Source organism: Hemiscyllium ocellatum, chromosome 9 (assembly GCF_020745735.1).
Source record: "Hemiscyllium ocellatum isolate sHemOce1 chromosome 9, sHemOce1.pat.X.cur, whole genome shotgun sequence".
Lineage (NCBI taxonomy): Eukaryota > Metazoa > Chordata > Chondrichthyes > Orectolobiformes > Hemiscylliidae > Hemiscyllium > Hemiscyllium ocellatum.
In genome coordinates this window covers 115637813-115659536 of record NC_083409.1, presented here as the reverse complement: position 1 = coordinate 115659536, position 21724 = coordinate 115637813, and the positions used below count along the sequence as shown (strand labels likewise).

General features: G+C 48.3%; 1 protein-coding gene across 2 annotated transcripts in view; it reads right to left on the bottom strand.

Annotated features, from left to right (window-relative positions):
* Nucleotides 1–21724, bottom strand: part of LOC132819213 (collagen alpha-1(XI) chain-like) — a 220848-nt gene that overhangs the window by 67401 nt on the left and 131723 nt on the right. For both annotated transcript variants that reach the window (XM_060830676.1, XM_060830677.1), the window contains 6 exons: nucleotides 15093–15182; nucleotides 14066–14119; nucleotides 11121–11228; nucleotides 5577–5684; nucleotides 1689–1742; nucleotides 933–986 (listed from right to left, as the gene is read on the bottom strand). In XM_060830676.1, coding sequence (XP_060686659.1) covers nucleotides 933–986; nucleotides 1689–1742; nucleotides 5577–5684; nucleotides 11121–11228; nucleotides 14066–14119; nucleotides 15093–15182 — 468 coding nt within the window. The remainder of the gene's footprint in view (nucleotides 1–932; nucleotides 987–1688; nucleotides 1743–5576; nucleotides 5685–11120; nucleotides 11229–14065; nucleotides 14120–15092; nucleotides 15183–21724) is intronic.

The following is a 21724-nucleotide window of genomic DNA, read 5'->3' as shown; positions in this document are numbered from 1 at the left end:
CATCTTGTAGACGGTATACACTGCTGCTACTGAGCGGCGGTGGTGGTGGGTGGGTGAGTGGATATTTGTGGATGCTGAACCAATCAAATGACCTGCCTTGTCCTGGATAGTGTCAAGTTTCTTGAGTGGAGCTGCCCCCATCCAGGCAAGTGGGGAGTATTCCATCCCACTCCTGACTTGTGCCTTGTAGAATTTGGACAGGCTTTGGGGAGTCAGGGGGTGAGTTACTGGGAGTGGGGTTGGGGTTGCGATGTCAGGAACAAGGGGGAAACCCCTTAAAATCCAATGGGAGTTCTGGAACTCGTTCCCACAGGCAGCTGTGGAGACTTTGGCTGTAGGACATCCCAATTGGCTGTGGCTATGTTTATGCACAAATGATGCAATGCCTAAGATTTAGACTTTATTTATTCTGAGGAAGATTCTAACTCAAATCTGCAAATACATTCTCCAGCTGTGTAATACTGTCCAAACATCTCAAAGCCCTGAGAAAAGACACCAGGTGGGTTTTGGGTTGGAGAACCTTCTGTTTGTGTTTGCTCCTCAACGGCTGTCCACTATCTCATCGAAACTGAAGAAAACCCAACACAAGGCTCCGCTGGTCCTCCTGGTCAGCGAGTTCCTGTTACCAGTTTGTGAAAACTAAGAGGACCATTAGAGCAGTGTTAGAGATCTCCCATAACCCAACAAGATGTAAGAACACACTGTAGCCGCTAATCCAGGGAATCCAAGTGATCCAGGGTATGGGAAGAAATGGAAAAGGCACTGGAATTCAATGATCAGCAACGACCATCTACAATGGCAGAGAAGGCTGGAAGGGCCAAATGGCCTATTCCTGCTCTGGCTTTGAATGTTTCGATGAATCGCCTCCCATTATTTGGATGAGCATTGTCCTTGTTGTAGAATTACCACTGAGAGCAAGGGCAGTGACTTACTGCTGGTCCAGGCTGTCCAATAGGTCCTTGAAGACCATGAGGTCCAGGAGGTCCCTGAGGAAAGAGACAAAAGGAAAGAGGTGAAGCCAGTACTGGGCTATCGCACAAACCAGGCTCCGAGGTTAAACTGTCGGCACCGTCACGGAATGAGTTTGCTGAATCAGCCTGTTCAGGATGTTTTAACACAACCCTGGACCAGGTGGGACTTGAACCCAGGCATCCTGGATCAGAGATTGGGACAATATTACTGCACAACATTCCCTTGAGGACACTCAGCGCTGACATGAGTAAAGACTACAATGGCAGCTCAGTAAGGCCTGGGAAGATGCTGAGCTGGTTCAGGTGACACAGCGAGAGGCTGAAGGGAATCTTGGGCTTGTCCATCAAAGTTCAGCTCCCACTGGGAGCATCCCAGACAGAGGGAATGGGTGTAAGCTGTGCCATAGCAACAAGGGCCCACTCTGACAGAACACCCAGAAACAGTGAGGGCTTCCCCACCAGAGGGTCAGTGCTGGGGGAGTGCCGCACTGTCGGAGGGTCAGTGCTGAGGGAGTGCCGCACTGTCGGAGGGTCAGTGCTGAGGGAGTGCCGCACTGTCGGAGGGTCAGTGCTGAGGGATTGGAGTTTGATACAAACAGGACTTTTTGTGAAAATGCTGAGTTCCTGGAGACTTCTGAATGGAGCCACGTGCTGTCAAGCAGCAGAGAGGGAGAAACCACGGGAATATTTCCATCAGGAATCAGTCGCCTCACTCACCTGCTCCCCTTTTGATCCTTTTGTTCCTTTCTGACCAGGTTCCCCAATCTCACCCTGTGGGAACAAACAATCAAATGAAAGCTTCATAGAACATAGAACAGTACAGACCCTTCGGCCCTCGATGTTGTGCCGATCCTTTATCCTACTCGAAGATCAAACTAACCTACATACCCTTCATTGTACTATCATCCATGGGCCTATCCAATAGTCTCTTAAATGTCCCTAATGTCTCTGACCCTACTCCCATCGCTGACAGTGCATTCCACACACCCCCTACTCTGTGTAAAGAATCTACCTCTGACATCTCCCCTAAACCTTCCTCCAATCACCTTAAAATTATGCCCCCTTGTAATAGCCCTTTGCACCCTGGGAAAAAGTCCCTGGCTATCCACTTTGTCTATGTCTCTCAACATCTTGTGCACCTCTATCAAGTCGCCTCTCATTCTTTTTTGCTCTAATGAGAAAGGCCTAGGTCCCTCAACCTCTCTTCATAAGACACACCCTCCAGTCCAGGCAGCATCCTGGTAAATCTCCTCTGCACTCTCTCTAAAGCTTTCACATCCTTCCTATAATGAGGCAACCAGAACTGAACACAATATTCCACACCCACTGCTCTACCTTAAATGTATTTTGTCACATCCTCAAAGAATTCAATAAGGTTTGTGAGGAATGACCTTCCCCTCTCACGGCCATGCTGACTATCTCTAACAAACTAGGTTTTCCAAGTTGTCAGAAATCCTGTCTCTCAGAATCCTCTACAACACCTTGCCCACTATTGATGTCAGACTGACTGGTCTGTAATTCCCAGGATTATCCTTATTCTTTTTCTTGAACAAGAGAATAACATTTGCCACCCTCCAATGACCTGGCCCTACTCCAATGGACAGTGAGGATGCAAAGATCATCGCCAAAGGTGCAGCAATCTCTTCCCTCGCTTCCTGGAGCAACCTTAGATATATCCCGTCTGGCCCAGGGGACTTATCTATCCTTATATTTTTCAAAATTTTTAGCATCTTCCTGCTTTGGTGCAGTGTCACCAATCCCAACCTCTCTTCCCCAAGAGATCAACCCATGGCTCAATATTCCAGAAATTCGGAATTACCAATGATCCCATGGCAATGTCTTTAGAAAACTAATCGGGACTGGGAATTCGTTATTGGAATTGGGCTTTGATCCTGAATTTGAAATAAACACCAGGACCAGACATTGGAATAAATCACAATATTGAGAATGATCCAGTGATTGGGAAGAAATCCCAGATCTGGTGGTCTCTCCTTAAATTGGAGAGATCCCCAAAATTGCAAATTTATGCCAGAAATGAAGATTAATCACAGAAATGGAATCATCAATTGGTCATTTCTGGTGGGATGGTAACTCACTTTGACTGCACACCAAGTGGATCAGTAAATCTCAGACTGAACCCCTCAACACTCACCGCCCCTCGACCCTCACCGTCCCCTCAACATTCACCCGCACTGTCCCCTCGACCCTCACCCTCACCGTCCCCACAACCCTCAGGTACTTGCTCTCACTGTCCCCTCGACACTCGCCCTCACTCTCTCCCCGACTCTCACCCTCACCGTCCCCTCTCCCTCACTGTCTCCTCGACCCTCACCGTCCCCTCAACATTCACCCGCACTGTCCCCTCGACACTTGCCCTCACCGTCCCCTCGACCCTCACCTCACCAACCCCTCGACCCTCGCCTCACCAACCCCTCGACCCTCGCCTCACCAACCCCTCGACCCTCACTGCCCCTGACCCTCGTCTCCTCACCCTCACTGCCCCCTCGACCCTCACCCTCACTGTCCCCTCGACCCTCACCGCCCCCTCGACCCTCACCCTCACTGTCACCATCACATTCGCTCCGTCAGGAAATGTCTCCCTCCCACCATCCACCATGTACCCCCTCTGTCCCCAGTTCCGAACGACACCCCCACCAGATCCACATCCCCAGATCATGATCACACCCTGATCCTCTAAACCCCTCCCACTCCCTCCGTCCCCCTGACCCTGTCCAGGTCCCCACCCTGATTCATTCTCCTGTCTTAAATCAGATTGGTGATAAACAATGTGGAAACGTTATAATTTGAGGGGGGAAGGGACGGGGGGGGGTGGAGATTTCTGGGTTTCCTCCTCTCCATGTCCCCCTCCCCCACACCATCTCCATCTCTCGGGAAATCTCATGGTGACTGTCCCCACAGCCAATGGGTAACAGATGCATGGCCCCTCTGCTTACAGGCTGGTCAACAAGTAACAGGTCATTGGGAGGGACAGTGAGGTCAGGGGTCAGTGGGACTCGGGGAGAGTGGGGTCAGGAGTCAGTGGGACTCGGAGAGAGTGGGATCAGGGGGACTGAGGGAGAGTGGGGTCAGGGGGACTGGGGTCAGGGGTCAGGGGGACTGAGGGAGAGTGGGGTCAGGGGGACTGGGGTCAGGGGTCAGTGGGACTCGGGGAGAGTGGGGTAGGGGGCAGTGGGGTCAGGGGGCAGTGGGACTCAGGGAGAGTGGGGTCAGGGGGACTGGGGGAGAGTGGGGTTGGGTCAGTGGGGTCAGGAGTCAGTGGCATTGAGAGAGTGGGGTCAGGGGGACTGGGGGAGAGTGGGGTCAGGGGGACTGGGGGAGAGTGGGGTCAGGGGGCAGTGGGGTCAGGGGGCAGTGGGACTCCGGGAGAGTGGGGTCAGGAGTCAGTGGGACTCGGAGAGAGTGGGGTTGGGTCAGTGGGGTCAGGGGTCAGTGGGACTCGGGGAGAGTGGGGTCAGGAGTCAGTGGGACTCAGGGAGAGTGGGGTCAGGGGGACTGGGGGAGAGTGGGGTAGGGGGCAGTGGGGTCAGGGGGCAGTGGGACTCGGAGAGAGTGGGGTCAGGGGGACTGGGGGAGAGTGGGGTAGGGGGCAGTGGGGTCAGGGGGCAGTGGGACTCGGAGAGAGTGGGGTCAGGGGGACTGGGGGAGAGTGGGGTAGGGGGCAGTGGGGTCAGGGGGCAGTGGGACTCGGGGAGAGTGGGGTCAGGGGGACTGGGGGAGAGTGGGGTCAGGGGTCAGTGGGACCCAGGGAGAGTGGGGTTGGAGCAGTGGGGTCAGGGGTCAGTGGGACTCGGGGAGAGTGGGGTTGGGGCAGTGGGGTCAAGGGGCAGTGGGACTCAGGGAGAGTGGGGTCAGGAGTCAGTGGGACTCAGAGAGAGTGGGGTCAGGGGGACTGGGGGAGAGTGGGGTCAGGGGGACTGGGGGAGAGTGGGGTCAGAGGGGCAGTGGGACTCAGGGATGGTGGAAGGAAGGTGTTCAGTTCTTGGTGTGGTAACCAAAGTTCTCCAGATGATCCAGAGGTTGAAGTTAAATTGTTTGAAGAAAAAGGGTGCATTTTGGAATGTAATTCATTACTTTTAAAATAATTAAAGGTGTTTAGAATAATTAAAGGAGTTGATTGGGCTGACAGAGCGAATCTGATTCCCCTGTGGAGGGGCAAAACCTTCCAATTGGAGCCTGGCCATTCAGGCGTGGGGGATGGGAAGCACCTCCCTTCACGGGGGGATGGGAAGGAGTTCTGGAACTCTCTCTCAATACAGCTTAGAGGTTGGAAGGTGGGATCAATGAGACATTTTAAAAGAGATTAAACGTTCTTTTCTGGGATGTTGAGGGATTTGTGGAAAGGTGGGTAAGTGTAGCTCATATCTACATCCGGCCTGATTGATTCCAAAGACAATAAGGCTCCTTCCTCATCTATAAATTATAGAGCTGGTGTAATGGGCTGAATGGCCACCTTTAATCTCTATGAATTGCAAAATGACCTTTAGTAACAAATCTAGAAGACTCACCATCACCTTGTCAACCATTGGAAAGGCAATAGGTCAGGCATGTGATAGGAGAATAATGGGAGGTGGAATGCTCGCTCACCTTGTCACCATCTTCTCCTGGAGGTCCTTGTGGCCCAGCAGGACCAGGCAAACCAACTGGTCCCTGCACCCCATCACGACCGGCTGGACCCGGGGGTCCTTTCTCCCCCTGGAAGAGGACGGAAAGAGGTAAGTGAAACTTGGGTAAAGGTTTGAAAATCCATTCATTATGCTTCAATTAGCCAGGAAGGGAGGGGTTCCGTCAATCCTGAAGGTACCAGCGGCAGGTTTACAAACGGACAGTTTGAGATTGAAGCAGACTGTGTAATTGGATCAGCAGCATTTATATATCTGTGACAACAGGTCTGTGCCACTTTGCTGTTTGGCCAATTAGCCTGGAATCAGTGACAGGGAATCACTGCAGCAAAATACTTTCTGAAATAAAAACTGAAAACATTAGAAATACCCACAGGTCTGGTAGCAATGTCATCATGTTGTGTTGAATATTTGCACTTTAAAATGTTGTTATCTCTGATTCTGGCTTTGCAGGTTCTATCAGATTTGCTGAGTATCTGCAACATTTTCTGTTGTTATGAACCCTACCGCATGGCCACAGACAGGAGTAACCATCCATTTGGAAAGACTGATGTTAATTAGGGAGAGACTGCTTAGATATTGTTAAGATCAATAAGAATAATGTCATTGAAGGAAAAGGGAATATTGATCACTGTTCTGCTGCAGATGTTGGATATCTGGCCTTCAGATGGTATTTGACATCATGTCAGAACAAGAGACTTATTTAAAAATAAAACTCTCATTGTTTTAAGGAAATAATGGTGGTTCTTTTACTTTTGGCCAGGGTCCTCCCAATGCCCAGTAAAAATGCTGAGGTGAACCCATTCTGCTGGGCTTCCCTGGAGCTGTTTGATGTGAGCAGAGTGTCAGTGGCTTTAGGAGAGACCTCTTCCGCTCCCTGGGGAAATGCTCCACCTCTAAGCAAATGGCCAGCAGCGCCCCTGGGAGTACAGGTCAATGTTGGTACTGCAGCCAGTGATTGACAGGTTCTCTCTGGCGTTGTCCTGGAAAGTGGTGTATTGCTAAGCCCAGACTGACAGGCATCAACCAGGAAGCCACGGGGGTGAGAACCCAAGGTATAGACAGGTCAGAGGGAGGGGAACAGCATAGTGGGGGGGGGGGGGGGGGAAGGGTATAAAGTGTTGGGAAATATCATTGCAGTGTCACTGATGGGCTGAATAGACTCACAAAGGAGGTCTATACCTGTCTCCTCACAGTCAACATGAAAAGTAAAAACTGTTGGAGTTACACTTGCAGGAAAGGTTACAGCTGGTGGTGTGGGAGTGGGGTTAGTGGTGGTTAAGAGGGCATTGCTTATTAATAGGGTTATTAATTGGCCAATGAAAGGTCTCAACTGGTCAAGAGGTGGAAGGAGGCCCAATGCCTCCTCCTCCTCCTGAATGAAATTTTGTGTTAGTCACTTGGGGAGATGAAAAGATCAAGGTCCATGGCGCTGTGACCAATTAGCTCCCACTAGTTACCTGCCAACCTGCTCCTCAGGAAGATGCATTCAGTAAGAAATCGCCCTGGTGGAGGGTCTGATCCAGGATGTGATTAGTGACAGGAAGCACAGGGAGTGGTGGAAGATGTTCTGAGACCCAGAGGGTACAGCCACACAGGAGAGTGTGGGAGACAGTAACATATAATGTCCACAGTGTAGGGATTATGTTTTTTTTTAATAAACTGTGGACTACCGTATAGAGAATGGTTTTACAAACAGGGATTTACCAGGATGGCTGCATAATTTCACAGTAAGGACCTTCCTATTTATTGGGAACTCTTTTCTTTGTGGCTGTGTATTTCTGCAATGTAAAAAATGAGGTCTGCAGATGCTGGAGATCACAGCTGCAAATGTGTTGCTGGTCAAAGCACAGCAGGTTAGGCAGCATCTCAGGAATAGAGAATTCGACGTTTCGAGCATAAGCCCTTCATCAGGAATGTGCAGATTATCAGGACGCAAGGAGTTATCTACGAGTCAAGCTGATTGGTTCTCAGGTAACCGAGTAGGTTGGAACTGGAAACAAGTTACAGAGACACTGGGACTGAGAAAGAGAGAAAGACTTCTGCTGGTTCTCCCCAGCAGAAGCTGCCTGTTCTCTGCAGTAAAAAAAGCTTGAAGAGAACCAGCTACTTCTCCTGCAGCAGTTGCTGAGGGCTGATAAATCAGAGACTTTTTCCAAGTGAATCAGTTGCTCTCCACTTCTTACAAAAAAGTGGAAGCTTCCAGAGAAAGACATCTGACAACACAGAGGCTTTAGTGGTTAGCCCCACAGCGGCAGGAACCCAAGTTTGATTTCAGACTCGGGTGACTGTCTGTGTGGAGTTTGTACATTCTCCCTCTGTCTGCGTGGGTTTCTCCACATGCTTTAGTTTCCACTCACGGCCCAAAGATGTGCAGATTAGGTGCACAGACCATCGTAACTAGGAGGGGGGTCATGGGGATATGGTAGGTGGCTAGGTCTGAGTGTGAAGCTCTTCGGAGTGTTGGTGCAGACTTGATGGACATTGGCCTGGCTAACCAAAGAACGATGATCTCAACATCAAACCTGGGAAGCAGATATTTAATTGACTAATTGTCTAATTACTTATACTAAATAATTCTTGTTCATTACAGAAAGGAGCCTTGCTTTCTATTGACATTGGTCTAAAAGTCAGGCAAATGTAAGAACTTGTGTCATTTTAAAAATGTTAACACTTGGTGGAGTTGAGGAAGAGGGGCTTTGATTTCTGGGGCCCTGCCCATGTGTGTGGTAAACACATGGTGGGTTTGAGGCCAGTGTGACTCGGAGTGGAACGGTCAGAAACATTGCCAGCTGCTACCCCAGTTTGGCAGAGATGGAGGAGTTTGAGATGAAACACTTCAGAATGATTAATATTCAATCTCAAGGATGTGTCATTTGTCACATTTTAAAATATAGTTGAGTAGTAGCGTTCCCAATGTTCATATCTGTGAATCCTAAAAGGTGGCAGATCTAATCTATTAACTAGCGCTCAGCTGAAGCCTCACAGCAGTGCACTCCCTGAATGGTGTGAAGGCCTGACGAAGGTCTATGGGACATTTTTCAGGCTGTTATGAGGGATGAGGGAGTTCAGTTCTGAGATGTAGGAAACTTCAAACCCTTCACCTCACAACAAGCAAGAGTTCAGAGGTGACTTGATAGAGGTTTATAGTATTTCCTGGATCAGAAATTGGCGAGCTGAAAGAAGACAGAGGGTGGTGGTTGATGGGAAATGTGCATGCTAGGGCTCAGTTACCAGTGGGTGTGCCACAAGCATCTGTTTTGCGGTCACTGCTGATTGTCATTTTTTATAAATGACCTGGAGGAGGGTGTAGAAGGATGGGTTAGAACATTTGCAGATGACATTAAGGGAGGCAGAGTTGTGGATAGTGCCAAAGGATGTTGTGGGTTACAGAGAGACATAGATAAGATGCAGAACTGGGCTGAGGAGTGGCAAATGGAGTTTAATGCAGAAAAGTGTGAGATAGTTCACTTTGGAGTAATAGGAATGCAGAGTACGGGGCTAATAGTAAAATTTTTGGCCTTGTAGATGAACAGAGAGATCTTGGTGTCCAGATACACAAATCCCTGAAAGTTTCCACCCAGGTTGATGGGGTTATTAGGAAGGCATAAGGTATGTTGGTGTTTATTAGTAGGGAGATTGAGTTTTGGAACCACAGGGTCATGCTTCAGTTGTACAAGACACTGGTAAGGCCACACCTGGAGTATTGTGCACAGTTCTGGTCACTGCATTATAAGAAGGATGTGGAAGCTTTGGAAAGGGTTCAGAGATTTACTAGGAATGTTACCTGGTATGGAGGGTAGGTCTTATGAGGAAAGGAAGAGGGACTTGAGGCTATTTTTGTTGCAGAAAAGGTTGAAAGGTTCAGATGATTAGATAGTGTGAACGTGAGGACTGCAGATGCTGGAGATTCGAGTCGAGTGTGTTGCTGGAAAAGCACAGCAAGTCAGACAGCATCCAAGGAGCATGAAAATCAACGTTTAGGGTGGACAGTGAGAGTCTTTTGCCTGGATGGTGAAAGCTAACATGAGGAGACAGAGCTTTAAATTGAGGGGTGATAGATTTAGGACAGATATCAGAGGTAGTTTTTTTACTCAGTATTAGGGGCGTGGAACGCGCTGCCTGCAGCAGTAGTAGTCTCACTACTACTGGCCATTGGATAGACATCTGGATGAGAATGGGATAGTGTAGGTTCGATGGGCATCAGATAAATTTCAAGGTCAGTGGAACAACGAGGGCTGAAGGGCCTGTACTGTGCTGTAAGGTTCTGTGTAAAATGAGGGGTTTTGATCAAGAAACATAAGTCAATTAGCAGAGGTCATAGTGTCAAAACTATTGACAAATGATGGATGGGAGATCAGATGTTTTTGCATATGGAGAGCTTTTGACCTGGAAAGCTTAACCTGGGAAGGTTATAGGACCTCATTCCAACGATAATTTTTAATGGAGTTTGAACAGGCCCTGGACAAGACACAAGAATGTGGGAATAATCCTGACTATTCTGTTAAAGAGAGCTGACAGGCTGAAGGATCTCCAGCACAGAATGATCCCTGTCAGACATTGGTGAAGTACATAGCAGCATCAGGGAACCTGCAGTCTGTGGATGAACATCAGCAAGTGTGAGGTGGTGCACATCTGTAGGAAGATCAGGGTCATGAACTCATTGGGAAAGAGTTGGATTGCTGAGGTCGTTAGTGAGTTTCTGATGAACAGAGTGAGCTGGGAACCAGACATTAATGAAGATCTTGACCAGGCAATGGTGGCTGCAAATGTGTTGCTGGTCAAAGCACAGCAGGTTAGGCAGCATCTCAGGAATAGAGAATTCGACGTTTCGAGCATAAGCCCTTCATCAGGAACAAATTACGAACTTGATTAGGTGTAAGATGAACTATTTTAGTAAGAAGAACATGGAAGTAATTCACAGTTTGGAAAGAAAGATTGTAAATGAGCTCAAGGTGTTGAAGTCTCTGGATGATGGTGAGTAGCTGTGCAGACAAATAAGATCATTAAACATACTGGAGTGAACAGCTGGTGTGCATGTTTGGAGGATCAGAATTTAAATGAACCTGTATCGACCCTGTGCTGAGTTGTGCACTCCAGATTCAAGAAAGGAATGTTAATGCAGAAGGGAAGGTGCAAGACTGAGTGAGAAAAGCAAAGAGAGAAGTGATGGGATAGCTGACTCGTTCACGAGAAAATGTGAGGGTTGACCCGAAGGAGAGTTTTGCGATGACAAAAAGCATGGATTCCACTTGCAGGAAGGAAGGAAGGGAGTGATGAGAATGTGGAACTCACTCGCACTGGGACGGTTCGAGGTGAACAAGATTGATAATATGAAGAGGAAGCTGGGAAAATACACAAGGTGCAAAGGATGTGGTATTAGGGTGAAGGCAGCTGAGAGGCTCCATGTAGAGCAGAAACCCCAGAACAGGGCGGGTGCAGCAAAGGGCTATAATTGTACATAACTACAGGCTGATCTTTCAGCCCCGTGAAGATGGACAACACTTACAGGAGCTCCCTTCTCTCCAGCAGGACCAAGGCCCCCTTGAGGACCAGGACGGCCAGGAAGACCAATCGGTCCAGCAGATCCAGCAGCTCCTCGCTCGCCAGGAGATCCCTGAAAACAATCATCCAGTCAGTTTCTCAATGATAATAACCACATGTACACTGAACATCCTTCCAGAGTTACTCAGGAATCCAACTCCAAACACAGCCTTACAACCAATCACATTGCAACCCAATCCCAATACAACAATTCATTTCAAAACAGCCCCCCTATTCCCAACACCTCCACAAACCTCAAACCGCCTCTCCAACCCCAATCTCAGCTCCACAAAGCCTAACCTCCCCCATACCCTCACCCCAATGTCCCTAACCCAGTGAACCCCAATCCAACTCACACCACCTCAGGGAATCTGTAACGAACTGCCCCAGAAATGATATCGATTCTGGGGTATTTTCTGAGGTTTTCAAATTGATAAAAAGGATTGAGAGATATTGAACAAAGCTGGGGAAACAGTGTTGCGGTACAGATCAACTGTAATCTGAGGGAATGGCAAGACATTAGATTAGATTAGATTAGATTACTTACAGTATGGAAACATGCTGAAAGGATGTAATAGACTTTCTCTGTTTCAAATTTGCTTCATTCCTCAATTGTCTGCGTTAAGACTGTGATTTACACTGTTAATGAGCTCAGGAAAGAAAAAACGTTCCAGTGTACTGCATCTCCCCTTGTACAGGCAAGCTGAAGGAACGTTTCACCTCACTCCAACAGGGAATAGAATGGAGATTGGGAGGTCAGGATATTAATAATATGCTACTTCAAACTGAGAAACCAGATGACACTGGAACAAGATTGTCCTCACTCTCTGACAGACTGTCCTCAACAAAATCTGCTCAGCTCAGACACTGGCTGTTCAACAGGCCAAAAGTATCAAAGAACCCAAATAACTCCATCAGAGAAAAACGTAACTGCATTTAATTGCAGGGCAGCAACAGTACGGGGTTAGATACAGAGTAAAGCTCCCCCTACACTGTCCCCCATCAACACACTCCCAGGATAGGGATAGCATGGGGTTTTATTTGTGGGATCTTGCTGTGCCTAGATTAGGCACTGTACTTTCTTCATTGTAACAGTGCCTAGACTTTCAGATGAATTTCCTTGTGTTTCAAGTTTTGGGATGGGGGTCCTGTTGAGAAGGCAGTTGAGGAATATAGGCCTTTTCCAGAATACAAGTCTCTGGATGTGGTTGTGAATGCACCAGAGCATGGTCAATGGATTTTTAAAAACACATCAGTATTCTCCTGTGATAGATTATTGGTTTTTCAGCATTTTATAATGGTACATCACCTTTTGAGATATTTGAAGTATATTTGATCTGTTAACAGTTAAACTCCACTTTCATTGAAACTGCTTTGAAATTGCTGTCTTTTGTAATAAGTATTTAAATGTTATGCAAACATATGCAAATCCACAGGGAATATTTGCTTCTGATATGCACTTTTGGAATGAAAGTATTTGTCTTCAAGGGGAGTTTTTTTCTGCTTAATCTTTTCATGATTCTGAAGGTCAAGGAATGTAAATTCTCTAGTTTATGCACTGCTTGGATATGCGGAATACTTTTCGACATTCAGGAAAGGACAACCAATTTGCATTTCTGAGATATTTTCATTGTTACCTGCAGCTCTTTACATGCTGCTGAGAGAACCCTTCAAAATCCAGTAAAGGAAACAAAAACCTACATTTCCATAGTGCCTTTAGCAACCTCTGGATTTTCCAGACAATCAGATTCTTCTGAAGCATAGACATTGATGTAGTGAGGAACAACAACTACCAAATGGAGCAGAGTATCAGGCGTCAAGCAAGGGTATCGTGAAGGGCCAGAAACGCGCTCTGGACGGCAACTTCTGATATTGTTCCCTTACGCAGCGAGGATGGAGATAGCAGCCCGTACCCAGTGAATGCTGTCACACACGCCTGGCTACGTGACTCCCAGATCACTGAAGAGAACCAGCAGGATACAGAGAAAACAGCAAGTTGGACCCTGGTGAATCTGTACCCCTTCATATAGGGCAGGCTGGTGTGGTGCTGATTTCACCCGATCAGTAATCCACTAACATAGGCTAATGCTTTGGGCACATGGGTTCAAGGCTCACCGGGGTAAATAGTGACATTGAATACAGAAATCTGAAATAAAATACTTGCCTATTGATGATGATGGAACACCGTTGGGAGGCAGACTCACTCATGTCGTTTAGGGAAAGAATCTGCCACGTGGCTTCACACCCATAGCAGTGCCCTCTGAACTGGCCACTCAGCTCAAGGGCAATTAGGAATGCTGACCTCCCTGACAACATCCACATCCTGAGAGTGATTTAAATAAAATCCCAAGCCCATTTCCATGAAATTGTTCAACATTCACCACAGCTGCATCTTCAATGAGAGTCTCTCAATCTCAGTTTGAAAAGTTCTCATTGGCCTCTGGCTCCCACAGCCCTCTCTGTCATTGGGTCCTGGATCATCACAGCCCCCTGTGTCATTGGGTCCTGGATCATCACAGTCCCCTGTGTCATTGGGTCCTGGATCATCACAGTCCCCTGTGTCATTGGGTCCTGGATCATCACAGCCCCCTGTGTCATTGGGTCCTGGATCATCACAGCCCCCTGTGTCATTGGGTCCTGGATCATCACAGTCCCCTGTGTCATTGGGTCCTGGATCATCACAGCCCCCTGTGTCATTGGGTCCTGGATCATCACAGCCCCCTGACATCAACACCCCGCTACACCTTTAATGCTGATGTAAACATGACCTTGAGTGGCTGATATTACTAACATGTTTTAGTTCATCAAGATGTTAATTGTCCCCTCCCTGACACTGTGAGAACCACACTGTGCACCAATCCCCAGAGCCCTCCTATAAAATCCCAATTCCAAATCGGGGGAAACACTCACAACGGGGCCGGTCGGACCAATTGGACCCTCGCCTCCTTTCAATCCCGCTGGTCCCTGTAGGTCGAAGAAAAACAACAGAAGGTTATTTTAGATTTCATCTGAAAACAAATCGAGAGAGAGAGGGGGAGGGAGAGAGGGAGAGAGGGGGGGAGAGGGGAAGAGGGGGAGAGATATGAACATATCCGAGATCAGAACACCATTTTATCCAGTAATCACAAGAATTGTTTATACTCTTTCCTCCTGTTTAAAACTTTAACACCAGAAAGTATCGGAGCAGAAATTGACCATTCAGCCCACAGTCCTAGAGCTGTACAGCACAGAAACAGACCCTTCGGTCCAACCTGTCCATGCCGACCAGATATCCTGAACTAATCTAGTCCCACCTGCCAGCACCTGGCCCCTATCCCTCCAAACCCTTCCTATTCATATACCCATCCAGATGCCTTTTAAATGTTGTAATTGTACCAGCATCTGCCACTTCCTCTGGCAGCTCATTCCATACACGTACCACCCTCTGTCTGCTCCACTGTCCAATGAGATCGTGACTGGACAGATCAGATCATTCTCAACTCCCCCTTCCTTTTCCCCATAAAGCCTTGATTCTCCTCCTGATTAAATATCGGTCTCTCTCAGCCTTGAAAATGGCACCACCTCACCAGTCCTCTGTCCAGAACTCTTCAGTACAGTCATTTTAATTTCATAAACTCTTTAACTCTCTGCTCCTGTTCATCCATTAGGGATTGTGCCCTTTATTTAATCCTGTTTATATCCTGTTTATCTCCGTTCTTGCCTCCAAATCCAGTCGTTTTTAGATGTCTCTCAACAGGAAACTGTATCTGCTACAAGCTCATCATTCCTGCAGCATCTTCTCGTTTCTCACTGTTCCTCTCATTATCTCTGTGCTGGAGTTTGTCATGTGTACATTGATATCATAATTAGCATTGGGTCCTGAAGCACAGGAGCACAAGGTGGCCATTCAGCCCATTGAGGCTGCTGTTCCAGTTATAAACCAGACTGTTGACTTTACCATTGCTCCAGCCAGGCCTCTCTCTCCAGGGAATCCACGAAGACCTGGAGGACCATCTTTTCCAGCAACACCCGTAGGCCCTGGGTCACCCTGTAATGGAAACAGGAAACAATATTAAAGCAAGAGATTTTAAAATATGTCAGCTTATAATGCCAGAAATCTGAGGCAAACATACAGCATTTGGAGACAGACTTTAACATATGCTAGTTAGAATATGGTCACCTCCTCACTCTATTACTCCAATATTCTTCAGCTCAGCTTCATCTCCTATACCCCTCCCAATCTCTGTAACCCCCCTGCAGCCCCTACACCCCCTCCCAATCTCTGTAACCCCCTCCAGCCCCTACACTCCCCCCCCGTCTGTAACCTCTTCCAGCCCCTTCATCCCTCCTGAGTTAATGTATTAATCATTAAATATATTTAATCAGACCATGAGATATAGGAGCAGAGTTTAAATCATTTGGCCCATCAAGTCTCCTCCATCATTCAATCATGGCTGACATGTTTCTCAACTCCATTCTCCTGCCTTCTCCCCTGTAACCTTTGATCTCCTTACCAATCAGGAACCTCTCTCTGAAATACCCTCAGTGACTTGGCCTCCCCAGCCCTCTGAGGCAATGAGTTCCACAGATTCCCCACCCTCTGCCTGAAGAAATTCCTCCTTAGCTCAGCTCTAAAGGGTCACCCCTTCACCCTGAGGCTGTGCCCTCGGGTCCTAGTCTCTCCTCCTGGGGGAAATATCTTCCCCACGTCTACTCTATCCAGGTCTCTCAGTATTCTAAGTTTCAATCAGATTCCCCACCCCCTCATCCTTCTGAACTACATCGAGTACAGACACAGAGTCCTCAACCCTTCCTCGTACGACAAGCCCTTCATCCCGGGGATCATTCCTGTAAACCTCCCCTGGACCCCCCTCCAAGACCAGCCTCATCCTTCCTTCAATACAGGGCCCAAACCCCCTCACAATATTCGAAAGCAGTCTGACCAGAGTCTCATACAGCCACAGCAGAACATAGTCATAGAGCATGGATGTAGTCCCTTCGGTCCAACCAGTCCATGCCAACTATGTTCCCAAACTAAACTAGTCCCACCTCCCTGCAGTTGATTGATAGTTTGTTTTGTTGTCACGTGTACCCAAGTACAGTGAAAAGCTTTGTTTACGAGCAGTACGGGCAGATATGAGCTGCTTGGTTCAAATCCCTCCAAATCTTTTCTGTTCATGAACTTATTGAAATTTTTTTAGTGTTGTAACTGTACCTGCACCCATCATTTCCTCTGGCAGTTCATACCACACACAAACCACTCTGTGTAAAAAGGTTACATTCCTCCTGTCCTTTTTAAAACTTTCTCCTCTCACCTTAAAAAAAAACCTCTCTCTAAGGTCACTCCTCAGCCTCCTATGTTCCAGTGAAAATAGTCACAGCTTATCCAACCTATTTTTATAACTCAGCCCTCCATTCTTGGCAACATCCTGGTAAATGTTTCTGAGCCCTTCGCAGTTTAACAACCCCCTTCCCAGATCTGGGTGACCAGAGCTGTTCGTTATTCCAGAAGATCCCTCATCAATATTCGATACAACCTCAACAGGACGTCCCAACTCCGATACTCAAAGGTCAGAGAAATGAAGGCAAGCGTGCTAAACACCTTCCTCACCCCCCTCCTCCACCCCCCCCGTACAAGGAAACACCCACATTCCTAACCCCACCCCCCCCCGTACACGGTACCATGCACCTTCCTCACCCTCCTGTCTACCTGTGATGCAAGTGTCAGAGCATTATGTACTTGAAACCCTCAGTCCCTGTTTTACACCACTCCCCAGGGCCCTCCCATTAACTGAATAAATCATGCCATTATTTGTTTTACCAAAATGCAATACCTTAGAATTATCCAAATTAAATTCTATCTGCCACTCCTCACCCATTGGCCCAATTGATCAAGATCTCTTTGTAATTTTAGATACCTTCTTTACTGTCCGCTATGTCACACCCCTGCTCTTGTATTCTAGCCCTCTTGAAATGAATGCTAACATTGTACTGCCTTCCTGATTGCCAACTGAATCTTAACGGAATCCTGAACTATGATTTCAAAGTCCCTTTGTGCTTCAGATTTCCAAAGCCTTTGCCCATTTATAATAGTCTACACCTATTCTTCCGACCAAAATGTATAACCTCACACTTTCCCACACTGTATTCCATCTGTTACTACTTTGCTCACCCCCTCGGCCTATCCAAGTCCTTCTGCAGCCTCCCTCCTTCATTACTAAACATCCCTCCACCTATCTTTGTGTGATCTGCAAACTTAGAAACAATGCTCTCCGTTCCTTTGTACAGATCATTAACGTCATCATGTGAATAGTTGTGGTCCCAACACTGACCTCTGCGGAACTCCACTAGTCACTGGCTGCCATCCTGGAAAAGGTCCCTTTATCCCCACTCTCTGCCTTCTGCCAGTCAGCCCATCCCCTCTCCATGTCAGTCCCTTGTCCCTAACACCATGGACTCTTGCCTTATTTAGCAGTTTCTTGAAGTCCAAACAGATCACGTCCACTGGCTCCCCTTTGTCTAACCTGCTCATTACCTCCTCAAAGAATTCTAACAGGTTTGTCAGGCATAACCTCCCCTTGATGAAGCTGTGCTGACTCAGCCCTATTTTACCATGCACTCAGAGTACACTGCAATCTCATCCTTAATACTGGACTCGAAAATCTTACCAATGACTGAGGTCAGGCTAACCGCCCTATAATTTCCCATCTCTGCCTTCCTCCCTTCTTAAACAGCTGTGTCACTTCAGCCATTTCCCAGTTGTCTGGGACAATGCCTGTCTCCAGTGAGTCCGAAAAGATCACCATCAATGCCCCTACAATCTTCTCAGCCATCTCCTTCAAACCCTAGTGTGTCGTCCATCTCGTCTGGGTGATTTATCCATCTTCAAGCTTCCCTTGAACATTTCTCCTTAATGACGGCCGCTCCACTCTCATCTGCCCCTGATTTTCTGGCTCGGAGATCACTGTGCTCCTTTTATTCCAGTCTCTTGTAGTTGATCATGCATTCAGATCCCTCAAACCTATCTCCTGAAATTCCTGAACTGCTCTGCCTCCCAAAAACTCTCCTCATTTAACAATCAATCCCTGAATGACTCAGGATAGGTTCACATTCCCACCTCACTATTTGCTCTGATCTGCTTCAGGCCAATTTCCCACATTGAGTTTGATTTGACGGAGTTGTTGTCACATGTACCTAAGTTCAGTGAAAAGTTAGGTTTGTGAGCACTACAGGCAGATCAAAGTAAGCAAGGACATACAGATCAAAGGGTGAAAGTAAAACGCAGAGGCACACAGGTTACATTACAGAGGGTGTGCATAAAGCACGATCAACAGCAGCAAGATCAGCATTATCTGAAGTTACAGAGAGTTATTGCTACATAAATGCAGCTTGTGTCCAGGCAGCATCTAATGGGTTTATATTGGGGACAGCGTTAACATTCTCACTGTTTTATTTCCTCCAATTGTATCATCAATGGAAAATTGAGCTACTGGGAAAATAGTCAGAGAAACTGATATTAAATCCTGTCCTGGGGCAATTTGAAAATTTCACTTGTGTTTCAAAAATTTAATAAATTGCACATTCAGTAGAGGTTTAGGGTGTAGGTTTGCTCGCTGAGCTGTAGGTTTGATACCCAGACGTTTCATTACCTGGCTAGGTAACATCATCAGTGGCAACCTCCAAGTGAAGCGAAGCTGTTGTCTCCTGCTTTCTATTTATATCCATTTCGACTGGGACAACACATCTATCCTGGGACAGGCTAAGCAAAGACATGCCAGAGAATTCCTAGAGGCCTGGCACTCCAACCACAACGCCATCAACAAACACATAGATCTAGATGCCATCTATCAACCCCTCAGAAAACAAACAGGAAATGACATCACCACAAACCCCAGGAACCCCATCCAAGAGAAAGATATACATAGAAAGCAGGAGACAACAGCTTCGCTTCACTTGGAGGTCACCACTGATGATGTTACCGAGCCAGGTAATAAAACATCTGGATAGCAAACCTACAGCTCAGTGAGCAAACCTACACCCTAAACCTCAACCTCAGCTACAAACCTTCACAAACATTGCAATTCAGTAGATGTGGCCATGAAACTGCCAGATTGTGGTAAAAAATTGACATATTCTCCAACGCCCTTTCACAAAGAAAGCAGCTGACCACATGACTCCATTCACAACATTCTCATCAATTCTTCAGCTCTCAGAGTCCAGCAAGGGGCTGAGCTTTTCACACTGACTGACCGAGTGGATCAGACCCTCGTGTCAGACAACAGCAGACCTCCAACCCCACCTACACTCCAGGGCAATTCGAGGCAAACAACGATCAGTTAGTGTCCCTCAGTGACGTGCACATAAAACACCATCAGTTCACTCACAATGACTCAGATCCTGACCCGGACTTTATCCGGGCAGTCAAGGCAAAGGGCCAAGTGCTGGGGAATGAGATTAGATTGAAGGTCAGGGGTTTCTCAAGTATTGGTGCAGACCCGATGGGCTGAAGGGCCTCTTCTGCATGGTATGATTCGAGCATTCCTACTCAGTGCTTTTGTAATTCGTTCATGAGATTTATGGATAAACGTTGCCCCGGTCCATCAGTGTCTGACCTGAATGATACTGAGGACATGACAGTGAGCTGGCTCCTCAGCTCCATCAGAGTTGCCTGGGCTTGGCCATTTCAGAGCAACCCCATTGCTATGGGCCTGGAGTTACGTGTAGTCCAAACCAGGTAAGGATGGTCGATCTTCCTCCCTAAGAGACATTAATGAACCAGATGGGTATTTTTCATGACAATCCAATAGTTTTATGGTTGTCATCCTGGGATTGTGTTCAAAACTCCAATCTGGTGAATGTAAATTCCACCAGTTACTCTGCTCCTCTCCTGACCTCAAGACTGCCTGTCCAGTTTGTGGAAATAAATCCCCGGAACCTTCTCTGCTTTAAGGAGAACAATCCCAGCTTCTCCTGTCTCTCCACATCCCTGGGAGCTTTCTGTTTCATTGGGTCAGCACCACAGACTGTCGGTGTTGTATTATCAATTACAAAGCAGGATTCCAATGTGAAATGGAACCATCTGGAATTTCTTTGATGTTGGTTGTGAGATGGACATTGGCTAGGAGCCCTGGGGAGGGGTGGAGGATGGGTGTTGGTGGAGAGGGGGTGGTGAGGGGGTGGATGTAGGTGGTGGGGGGTGGTGAGGGGGTGGGTATTGGTGGTGAGGGGGTTGGTGTTGGTGGTGAGGGGGTGGTGGGGGCTGGTGGTGAAGGGGTGTGGGTGGGTGGTGGGGTTGGGTGGTGAGGGGGTGTTGGGGGGTGGTGAGGGTGGGTGGGGAGCGTGGGTGGGGAGCGTGGGTGGGGAGCGTGGGTGATGAGGGGGTAGTGAGGGGGGTGAGGGTGGGTCGTGAGGGTGGGTCGTGAGGGTGGAGAGCGTGGGTGGAGAGCGTGGGTGGAGAGCGTGGGTGGAGAGCGTGGGTGGAGAGCGTGGGTGGAGAGCGTGGGTGATGGGGTAGTGAGGGGAGTGTTGGTGGGTAGTGCTGGTGGGTAGTGTTGGTGGGTGGTGAGGGAATGTTGGTGGGTGGTGAGGGAATGTTGGTGGGTAGTGAGTGGGTGGGTTGTGAGGGTATGTTGGTGGGTGGTGAGGGGGTGTTGGTGGGTGGTGAGGGGGGTAGTGAGTGAGTGTTGGTGGGTGGTGAGGGGGTGAGGGTGGGTGGTGAGGGTGTTGGTGGGTGGTGAGGTGATGTTGGTGGGTGGTGAGGGGGGTTTGTGAGGGATGTTGGTGGGTGGTGAGGGGGTGATGAGGGAATGTTGGTAGGTGGTGAGGGGGTGTTGGTGGATGGTGAGGGGGTGTTGGTGGATGGTGAGGGTGGGTGGGGGATGGTGAGGGGGGGATGGTGAGGGGGGGATGGTGAGGGGAGGGGGGTGTGGAGGGGTGGTGAGGGTGGGTATTGCGAGGGTGTTGGTGGATGGTGAGGGGGTGTTGGTGGATGGTGAGGGGTGTTGGTGGATGGTGAGGGTGGGTGGGGGATGGTGAGGGGGGGATGGTGAGGGGGGGGGATGAGGGTGGGTATTGCGAGGGTGCTGGTGGATGGTGAGGGGGTGGTGGTGAAGAGGGTGGGTGGGTGGGTTGAGGAATTACCTACTGCATAAAATGTGGTCTCCCCTTCGAGGCCCAAACATCATCGACTATTTGCTGCTGATAACTGTATCCCCCGATCCTGTGGAGCTACTAATGTTGGATTGGGGGTTGGGGGGTGGTATTGGGGTCAGAAGTCACATGATCCCAGGTTACAGTCCAACAGGTTTATTTGAAAATCACAAGCTTTCAGAGCGCTGGCCCTTCAGCGGGTGGACTGAGCTGACAAAGGAGCCGTGCTCCAAGGCTTACGGTGTCAAACAAACCCGTCAGAGTAGAACCTGGTGTCATGTGACCTCTGACCTGTGCCCCCCCCCAGTCAGAAGAGACACATTCCTGGTGAACCTCGTCAATATTGGGATTGAATGTGGGGAGGGGGTGGGGGTGGGGCGAGAGCCATGTGATTGGGATTTATGGGATGACTGTGATTGGTCAACAGAGAGTGAGAATTCA